General features: G+C 44.1%; 1 protein-coding gene across 1 annotated transcript in view; it reads left to right on the top strand.

The window, feature by feature from the left end:
- The first annotated feature begins 3796 nt into the window (after positions 1-3796).
- LOC123748888 (rab GTPase-activating protein 1) overlaps positions 3797-10827 on the top strand; it is a 172783-nt gene continuing 165752 nt past the window's right edge. Inside the window, 2 exon segments of the mRNA XM_045731242.2 lie at positions 3797-3839; positions 3842-3948. Of these exon segments, the coding sequence (XP_045587198.2) occupies positions 3797-3839; positions 3842-3948 (150 nt within the window).

Below are 10827 nucleotides of genomic sequence, written 5' to 3'. Positions count from 1 at the left end.
CACGTTCTAATTTTCATGATTTACATACACATATATAAATACGTATATGCTGTATATATGTATGTATATACTGTGTGTATATATGTATGTGTATACTGTGTGTGTGTGTGTGTGTGTGTGTGTATATTTATAATGTTGTACCTAGTAGCCAGAACGTCACACTCGGCCTACTATGCAAGGCCCGATTTGCCTAATAAGTCAAGTTTTCCTGAATTTATATATTTTTTGAATTTTTTTCTTATGAAATGATAACGCTATCCATTTCATTATGTAAGAGTTAATTTTTTGAAATTTGAGTTAAAACTAAAGTAGATATATGACCAAACCTAATCAACCCTACCTAACCTAACCTATCTTAACCTAACCTAAACTAATATAACTAAATCAATAATTTATGTTCTTAACCCTTAACATGCTCGGGGTTTAATATCCTGTCATCCCCACAGGCACATGTCATTTTGAAAAACAAACAAAATATTTTTTCTTTCTAACCTGTTAATTTGTGTTTCATATATCACGGGAAAAATAATAAAAAAATCGTAAGTGGCATATATTGCCCGCTATAGGGCGGGGAAGTCTGGCAAATTATAGGCGCTGACTCAGCGTGCGTCCCAGGCGGTCTGTTGCTCGCAAGCTGTCAGGCCAGAGTTGCCACAAAGAGATAATTACCGAATTATTTCAATGTCTCTGATTGATTTTTCATACTTTTTTTGCTGTAATATTATTCAATAGTGTGTAGTTTGATATATTTATATAATAAAATGAGTGAATTGTTGGTGTACTCAAAAATATGGTGTGCATATTGTTGATTCAATTATGTTCATCAATCAGTGAACAAATACTTTGTCGGTTATTACACTATAAGCACAGGTTATATATAAGTATTTGCATGTTTTGTTCACTATAACGAACCACTAAGTAGCTATTATGAGTCAAAAAGTAATGAGGAGTGACCGCCGTGTACCAGCCAGCCACTCCCGCCCTCCCTCCAGTCATCTGACTCACCCTCATTCTCCTCCCACAATAATGTTTTTGCTATAATTCACTATATACAGACGTTATATATAAGTATCTACATGTTTTGTTCACCATAACTGTACATCTAAGCTTGTATGGTGAGTAAAGGCAGAGAGACGTAGCTACTCACACAGTCAGCTGATGGCTACCGCCCTCAAGGCCAGACGCACTAATATTTCTCCTACAACAATACTGTTTGTGGTGTTATTACGCTATATACACACATTATATATAAATATCTACCTGTTTTATTCACCATACTTGTACAAGTAAACTGGTATGGTGCCCAAAGACCATCGTGGTCATCAGTAAACAACATGATAAGTTCTGCAGACGACGCTCCTCCCTCACCAAAATGGCGGCTCCCAACCTCCTACTCTCGCTGTTATCTCACACTATACACACGTTATATATAAGTATCTACATTTGTGTTCACCATAGCGAACCACTAAGCTGGTATGGTGAGTGCAGTCAATAAAAGGTGGCCACACACACTCAAAAGACAACGCCACCATCCTCCCTCCCACAGCATTACTCCTCCCTCCATGGCGCACAGCGCCAAATATCACCACAATCCTGCTATTATCAGAACCCTGGTCAGTTTTATCACAGTCAGGGGTCTTCTGTAATAATATCATCGCTGCATAATAGCATGAACAAGTATATTATGGCATTTTTAGGCGATGCTGTGGTCACAAGCTGAACAGCAGTGCTGTGAGCTCATGCTGCGTGCGTCAGGCTTGGTAGCTGACTCAATACTGAGGCCCCTAACACCCTGGAGTTTGGCCCACGATTTTTTTTAAAAATGGCGTCTGTTTACAAGAGCCCTGATGAAGGTGTGGTGAACCCCGTGTATCCGCGGGCCGTTTAAATCTTGCGTAGTACTCCAAAGCATCACAAGATGCGATGCGCAATTTACTGCAAGTCGGTCAAAGCATCATATGATGCGATTCGCAATTGAAGGGTTAAAGATAACAGGAATTACATTTCATTATTTGAATTAATGCTATGATTTTCTTAATTAAATTTAATGGAAATAACACAGCAACAGAAGACACATCTTCTTTGTGTATATACAATTAAATTTGTGTAATATTATGTATGACTAGGTGGGGAGATTTACCACTGGAGTGCTGGAAAAAACTATTTTCTCCTATACAATGGGGCCTCGACTTACGATGCTAATTCGTTCCCAGAGACGGATCGTAAGTCGAAATATCGTAAGTCGATGCGATTTTTCCCATAAGAAATAAAGGGATTTGAATTAATCCGTTCCCCACCCTCCAAAATATTAACATACAAATACATTTTATACTGAATACAATGTTTTTTTCTAACTACAATACAGTACCTAAGTTTATCTTACCTTTATGGAGGGCTCTTGATGGCATATGGAAGATGGTGATGAGGAGAGTTGTTATTGTTTGGAAGGGGAGTCCCCTTCCATTATCACATCAGGCAGTGATGTTTTCTCTGGGGTACTCTCTCTCTCCTATGTTTTGCCTGAATACCACTAGGACCTGGTTGTGTTTCAGTGCTTGTTTGTCTCACTACAAATTTCTCAAGAGACATTTGTTTTTCCCTTCGTTTTAACATTTGTTTGTAATGATGCATCACTTTAACACCCATAATGTCCTTTTTCTTAGCCAGTATGGTAGATATCGTTGACTGAGATTTGTTGTACTGCCTAGCCAGTCCAACAACCCGCACACCATCTTCATATTTACGAATGATCCCTTGTTTCTGTTCTATGGTCATCCTTACATGGGATGTCATATGTTGAGCCTTACCACTGACTTTCCTGTGACTCATGGCATGATATATAATAATTACTTTAATGTTCAAAATGCAAAAAATCACCACAAAAGCAGAATTTCTTATAGGCGCGATCATCACTAAGTGGGCAGCTGTAGTAAACTGAGGCAGGTCGGCCACGTGACCGGGAATCACATGCTCGGTTGACCTGAACGTGTACAAACAAATATCGTAAGTCGATGACACCATCGAATGTCGAGTCACATTTTTTCGATGAAATTTACATCGTAACTCGAAATTATCGTAAGTAGGGGCAATCGTAAGTCGAGGTGCCACTGTATTGCTAAAATGCAGTCTGTAATCATGGGAAACTAAAATAAAATATTTATGTGACATACTTAAGCCGTGATGGAGCTGAGAAGTTGAGCAATTTATGGGCTCTTATTGAGCAGGTGCCTGGAGGCGCCCTCACCCCAGCTACCCCATGGGGCAGCAGTTGCCGTGAATATAATTGTTCATAATTATTTAAATGGTTTTCATTGTTTTTCTCTGTTTTTTTTGCAGTAATATTATAATTAAAGTATTTTTGCAGAAATACTGTAATTATGGAAATGTTTATTCTCGGCAATGCCACCCCACGGGGTCGCTGTCTTCGGGCAAGTGTCTTCAAGCACCTAATCACTCGTTGCTCATAATTTTCTCACGTTCTTTGGTTCATCATGGCTAAAGTATGTTACATACAATATTTTTCTTTAGTTTCCCGTGATCAGAGAACACATTTTAACAATGTAAGAAGATAAAATAATTTTTTTTAAATAATTTTTTTCTGCCGCATCATGGGGGGGGGGGAAGAGTGTTATATTATAATGCGCTGTGGTGTAATGGTTAAGGAGCTATGCGACAGTGCAGGGGTTAAGCAAATTTAATTGTGGTAAACCAGGATACTGTAATTTATACCGGTGTATGTTTTCAAAAATACAGCACTGGGATATTAAATATAAGAACATTCTTCTCCCAGGGAAGTATGGAAGAGTGTTCCAGCCTGAGGTCAAGTGATTCTGCAGGTACAGCGAAGAATATGAAATTGTGGAAAGTCTGGCAGCCCACGATTCAGAGCCCCAACTGAACATTGCGAACAACGGCAATATGGAGGACCTTCAGCATGAACTCATAGAGGTGCCTGCCTAGTGATTCCATCTGTATGCTAATTCCTATTTAACGAAGGCATATTATTCTAGTGCTCTGTTATATTTGTGTTGATTATATATATTCTTGTCATAATTTTTTATATTTTTGTCATAATTTTTTAATTTAAAACCATCGACGCTTAATTGAGGACTCTACAAATTGTGTTATAATTTGCAGTACTGTACCAAAATTGTTTTGCACCACAGGTATATTTTTATTAACTTCTTACATAAATAACCTTACAAATAAGGTTCAATAAAACAATTTAATAACACACCAAACTGGATTTATTATATTGTACATACATATGGCCATTCATGGAAATGCAAGTACCATGTGTAGATAAACCTTACTGTTTCTGTATAACTGCTTTATTATGTACTAGGCTACAGTGATAATTACAGTACAGTACAGTACATTAAATAGATTTGGTGGCTTAGCATCACTACTACTAAAGAGTGAAATGAGGCTTTGAGTTTACAAATATGCTTCTGGGCATGGCACTTTGTTGCTCCTATTGGTAAGGTCCTCTTTTTCTGGGGAAGCCCCTTTGGTCTTCCTAAAGCTACACACCAAGATGGTTACAATCTTCTGAGTCACATCAGCTGTAAAGGTCTAGAGGCCTAACAGGGACTGGAGCCAGAACTTTGAGTCCCCTCACAAAGGCACTAGGGAGTGGTGACATTTATTTTTGTCACCACACCGAAGAAAGCAACTAGAAGTCAAAACTAACTACTGCTGGATTTAAGAGACCAAAGACCTAAAACTTGCTGAAAGAACCACCCCAACTATGTAAACAAACGATCGAATTCTCTTGGAAACTAGCGCGAGCTCGTTCGCCCCACCTACCTTACTTACCTTGTGGAGAGCTTACCACAAGCCGAGACCTAAGCTCCCTGTTCCAGAGGGTTTTCTGTTACAGGGTGCGAGGTTTTCGTTTCCCCCGTCCATGTATGAGTTTTGATTGTTGTAGTCTCTCTTGTTTTCAGGTCTTCTTTTCCTTCTTGGATATGTTATGAGGTTCCAATGTCTTTGTGGCTGGCAGACAACCCTCTGTTTTTTGCCTCGAGCTTGGCGCAGTTTCTGTCAGTCCTGCTCGATTGAGTGGCATGTGGCTTCTTCCATGTGATAGGTGTTTTTGTTTTTGGGGGGGGGGGAGAGAGGGGAAGCACTTTTTTGTGCTTTTCATAGTCTGCCCATTTGCTCCTGGTTTCCCTTGGTATGTTGGGCTCTTGCAGCTCTCTGCTCAAGTTCCTCTGATGTTGGCAATGCTGATTGGAAGACCTTTGTGCCCGTTTGCATTTGGGCACTGTCATGCAGTTCTTGAGGCTTCTGTAGCTGCATTTGGATTGGCTCATAGGAAACATTGGGATGCTCAGTGGTGTTCCTCTTGCTGGGGTCTTGGCCTCTGCTGTGGTGTTGTCGGCAGTGATCTTGAAGCTTGTCCATGACTCCCTTTTCTCTGGGAGGCTGTGGTCACTGTTTTTTGCCTCCCAACTCACATATCGACAGGCCATGCTGGCTCCTTCCTTGGACTCAGCATGGACCCTAGCTCTCATTTCTGCCTCTTCTTTTTTCTATTGTTGTTCTGGAGGGAGTTGTGGTGCAGTGCTTCTAGTTTCTGGGTACTGCATTTTAGGTGGTGTGGTTTTCTTGTGTGTGTGAGGTTGTCCTCATGTTCTGAGGTGGTTTTGGTGGGCTTCTGCAGTGCCTGCTATTAGTTGAGGTAGGAAGATGTTGCCAGGTGGGCTCTTGCATTTTCTTCAGCTGGGTTTTCTTCACCTGGTCGGTGCCATAGTTCGAACCGAACTATGTTCTGTAGTTCGGTTCGTAGAGGTTCGCATTGGCCTTCTTGCGGGTGATCCCTTGGCAGGGCAAGGCAAGGCAGTTTTAAATTGAACTAAAGCTTCAAGAATCATACAAAATCCAAGAGAGACAAAGAGAGCAAAAGGCCATCTGTTGAATAGAGAGAAATCTGAAATATTTTTTCACCTATGCAAAAATCAAGATAAAAAAATACATCTAATATTGGGCCCCTGCAAAAGGATATGAAACTTTCACAGATGACAACAAAGAAATGAGCAAAATACTGAGGAATCGGTACAACTCTATTTTCAGCGAGCCACTAAACTCGCCGATCATTGATAAGCCAAATGAATTTTTTATGGATGTGATACCAACATCAAATCATACATCACCCTATCCCTATTGGATTTTGAAGAAGCCATAGACAGTATGCATATGCACTCTGGACCAGGTCCCAATTCTTGGAACTCCATATTCATCAAAAACTGTAAAAAAACCACTGTCGCAGGCCCTTCACATTCTTTTTAGACAAAGCCTAGATACTGGCGTTATCCCTGACATACTAAAAACAGTAGAGATAACACCACTCCGTAAGGAGGAAATACTGCAGAGTAAAAAAAATTACTCATTGATAGCACAAACATCACACATCATAAAAATCTTTGAAAGAGTCCTAAGAAGTAAGATCACAAAATACTGTACATGAAATCCCAGCATCTCCATAATCCTGGACAACATGGTTTCAGAACAAGGCACTCTTGCCTATCACAATTTCTGAACCACTATGACATGGCCTTAGATGCCATGGAAGACGAGGCAAAACACTGTTGTAATTTACACAGATTTTGTAAAAGCTTACAACAAATGTGACCATGGTGTTATTGCACACAAAATGCGTTCAGAAGGAATTACCGGAAAAATTGGCAGATGGATCTACAATTTTCTGAATAACAGAGCCCAATGTGTAATAATCAGCAAAATAAAATCCGGACCATCAACCTTGAAGAGCTTAGTCCCCCAGGGCACTGTGCTTGCTCCAATACTTTTTCTCGTCCTCGTATCAGACAAACAAAGAACAAACTATAGTACAGTACTGTATCATCCTTTGCAGATGACACTAGAATTTTTGTGAGAGTAGACAACATCGAGAGCACAGCAAACCTCCAATCAGATGTAAATCAGGTCTTTCTATGGGCTACAGAAAATAATAGGGTATTTAATGAAGATAAGTTCCAGCTCCTGCACTACAGAAAAAATGAAAATATAAAAGCAGATAACATGTACAAAATGCAGTCAAATAATAACATTGAACAAAAAAACAATGTTAAGGATTTGGGTGTAATCATGTCAGAAGACCTACCTTTATAGAACACAATACTGTAAAGTAGCCATTATAACTGCAAGAAAATGACAGGTTGGATAACAAGAATTTTCAAAGTAGAGATGCTATATCAATGATGATTCTTTTCAAGATGCTAGTGCTCTCTTGAGTGCAATACTGCTGCACAATGACAGCCCCTTTCAAAGCTGGAGCAATTGCTGACTTGGAGAGCATGCAAAGATCTTTTACTGCTAGAATCCACTCACTAAAACATTTAAACTATTAGGACTGACTAAAATTTCTAAATCTGTATTCTCTTGAAGCGCAGGCGGGAGAGATACATAATTGGCGGCGAGGCTTCCCCGTCTGACCGCCAGGGCGGTGCTGCAGTTTGTTTACATGTGCCTGGGAGTGTGCGCTCGCATTTTGGGGTGTTTTTTCTCCTCCGTTGGAGGTTTCTCCATTGCAGTTTCTCTGTTTTATTCTTTCATCTGGAGCATTGTGCCCTTATTCTGTTCCTCTGGGAATGCTTGGGTGTTGGTTTTTTACCTGGTTTTGTGTTTTCTTTCTGTGTTTGGGTTTGGACCCAGTGTCCCTGGCTGTTTGCTCTGCTTGCTCCCATGCCTTTTGTCCTAGATTTTTGGTCCGTTTCTGGCCATTTAACAGGGGGTTCAGTCTGGGTGATGTGTTTTGCCCTTCCTTTCTGTGGTGCGTTTCCGTCAACAAATGTGGGTGTTTGAGCTTCCCCCGGGTTTGATTCCGGGCTCCTTTGGGCTCTTTGGTTTTGTTCCGGAGGTTTTCTTCCTCTCGGATCCCCTGTGGGGGTTCTGGAGGCCCTTGGTTACCTCCTGTGTGCCCTGGTCTTTCCTCTTCCTGGGCTTCTAGGATCTTCCTGGTTTGCAGACTGCCTCTTCTTGGGTCTTGGCACATGTTTTGTGGTTGTGCCAGGGCTTCGGCTTTTGTCGTCGAGGTGGGTGTTTGGTGCAGCTTTTGTGCTGGTGCCTCCTCCGGTGCCTTCTTCGTCTGGCTGGCGTGGTGCTCGCTCTGCTCGCCTGTTGGCTTCTTGCATTTCTTTTCTTTTTGTTATTTTCTTTGCAAATTATTGTTGGGGCGATTGGGGGGACAGGGGGGGGGGGCGGATGGCTTGCTCTGTATGCTTGCACCTGGTCCCACGATGCCTGGTCCTGCTCCTCTAGCCTCTGGTGGTGTTGGGTGGCTCCTCCTCCTTCGGGGGATTCCGGGCTGGCGGGGCAGGTTTCTTCCCCTGTGTTTTGTCGGGTCATCTTGGAGTGGGTGCGCTTGGGTGTGGTTGCATCGACTCAGTTCCTCAGGTGGGTTCCTGCCTGTTTCCAGGGCCAAAACGGGACTGTGCAGTTCATTCTGGACTTGTCCTGTCTGAACCCTGGATTCCTTGTCCCTCGTTTTGGATGTCTGAGGTCCTTGGCGGTGCCTGGATGGTGTCCCTGGACCTCAAGGACGCATTTTGGCAGGTTCCTGTTCATCCAGAGTTTAGAGACTGGTTAGATTTTGTGATGGGGCATTTAGCTTACCACTTTTGTTGCCTTTCTTTTGGCTTGAATATGGCACCTCACATTTTTACGCGTCTTATGCGGGTCGTGGTGATCCGTCTGCGTCTACTTGCGGGTTCGGGTTCTGGCCTACCTCAACGACTGGCTGGTGTGGGCTCCCAGTCGGTCTGCTTGTCTGCTTGCCAGGGGTGTGGTTCTTTCCCAGCTCGCCGGGTTCGTGTTCCTGGTGAACTGGCAGACGTCTCAACTGGTTCCGACCTGGCTGGGTCTTGTTTGGAACTCTCGGACAGCTTCCATGTCTCTCCCTCGAGAGGCGTTGCTGTAGCTGCAGTCCCACCTCCAGCTGTTTCTGGAGGTGTCCCAGGTCCCTCAGTGGTTGCTCGAGCAGTTGTGCGGGAATCTGGACTTCGCTGTGCTGGTCTGCCTGCTGGATTGCGTTTGGCTTCAGCGTCTGTTCTGGTTCCTTCGTGGATGGCCCTTCTGTCTCTCTCGCGATCACTAGGTTCGTCCTCCAGGGGTCTTGTGTTGGTTGCTGTGTCGCTGGTTTCCTCTTCGGGTTTTTTGAGGTTCAGTGCCTTGGCTCCTACCCAAGCCCTCTCGATGTGTTCATGGATGCGTTGTGTCTCAGCCGGGATTTTGTGACCAGTGCTCACCAGGCCAGCCAGGGGCAGTGGGGTCGGTCCTTCCATTGGGCTCACAACACAGTGTGAGAGTTCGCGGCAGATTGGCTGTCGCTTCGGTGCATTCGAGTCGCTCGGGGTTCGACTATTCGGGTCCAACTGTTCTCCGGTGGTTCATTGCCTGAACAACGGGGCATTTTCATCGGTTCTTACCTCTTTGGGCTGATTGCTTTGAGTGGCTCGTCTGCTTGCTTCTCTGGGTTTGGCTCTCCTTGAGGTTCATATCCAAGGAGTGTCCAACGTCCTGGCGGACGGCCTGTCCCCTTTCATTCCCCTGTCCCCGGAATGGTTGGTTGATGCTGACTCCTTCAGTTGGCTCTGCCAGAAATACAGACTCCCAGAAGTGGACCTCGTCGCATCGGCGTGGTCTCGGAGTCTCCTGATATATGTAGCGCCCTTCCCTGACTGGGAGGCCTTCATGGTGGACGCCTTTTGGACTGGACTGGTGAAGGTGGGGTTACCTGTACCCCTTCCCCTTTGGTGTTACCAACTGGTCTGACGGTTGGTCAGACCGGGGGTGCATCATGGCTTGTGTCCAGTTGCGGCTCTTTGCTATTACCTGCACGCTTTGGCTTCTGTGGCTGGGGATGTGCTTTGGGTTGATCCAGTTTCCCTCATTCCCTGTTCCAAGGTTCGGGTCTTCCAAGTTGTCCGCAGGGTTATTAAGTACAGCCAGCCTGTGGTCTATCCTTGTGAGGTTAGGAAGTTTACTGCTTTGACTGCTGTGTTTGGCATCATGTCTTGGGCTGATATACGAGCGCGGTGATTTTCGAAGTTGAACAAGGTTCTTGGTTAACGTTCCGGGGCCTGGGCGTTCTTGTGTTGCTTTGGGGTCGCAGGTTGCAGCCTGTTGTCTCGACTTCGCGTTGAGGAGTGTGTGGTGGCCACCTCCCGGGTAAGTCTATCTTTTCCTTATCTTTGGTTATGTATCTCCAAGGAGCCGAAGGGGCTCCCCACAGAAAACCAGCGTTGAATGTAATGAAATGTCATTTTCTGGGTGAACCCCGGAGGCTTCCAGGCACCCTTCCTCCCTTTGGTTGGTTGTTTCGTTTAGCTTTTGATGCTTAGCCTCTGAACTGACATTGGGTAGCCGGTGGGTGGGTCCGGGGCTTTCCCCTCCACCTCCCAGGGCGGGAGGGTGCTTCGCGGACGAGCGACACAACAGCGTGGTATGATGTTTGCTTGTTTCATTGGGAATGGACGGAGTTCTACCTTTCTATTCGGCATTTGTTTGCATTTTTCTTACCTTGTGGGGTCTGTTTTTGTTATGCCTACCTCTCTGGGTGCCTAACCCCAGTCAATGGTAGATAAGGTAAACCACCAACCACAGGGAAGGTTTTTCAGGGCCATTGCTCACTGCCCCTGGGAGGGGGGCTAGGTTCTTGCTTGTGGTTCCCGGTAAGCAGAACTCCATTAACTAAAGCCATGGTCTAATGTATCACATATTAGCCCGATAGCTCCAGGAAACCATTGGGGTTCCCCCAAAAATGGTGTTTCGTTACATTCAAAGCTGGTTTTCTGCATTTGCCTT

Source organism: Procambarus clarkii, chromosome 1, assembly GCF_040958095.1.
Source record: "Procambarus clarkii isolate CNS0578487 chromosome 1, FALCON_Pclarkii_2.0, whole genome shotgun sequence".
Lineage (NCBI taxonomy): Eukaryota > Metazoa > Arthropoda > Malacostraca > Decapoda > Cambaridae > Procambarus > Procambarus clarkii.
Note: the sequence above shows the minus strand (reverse complement) of the source record. Positions and strands in the feature narration are given on the sequence as shown.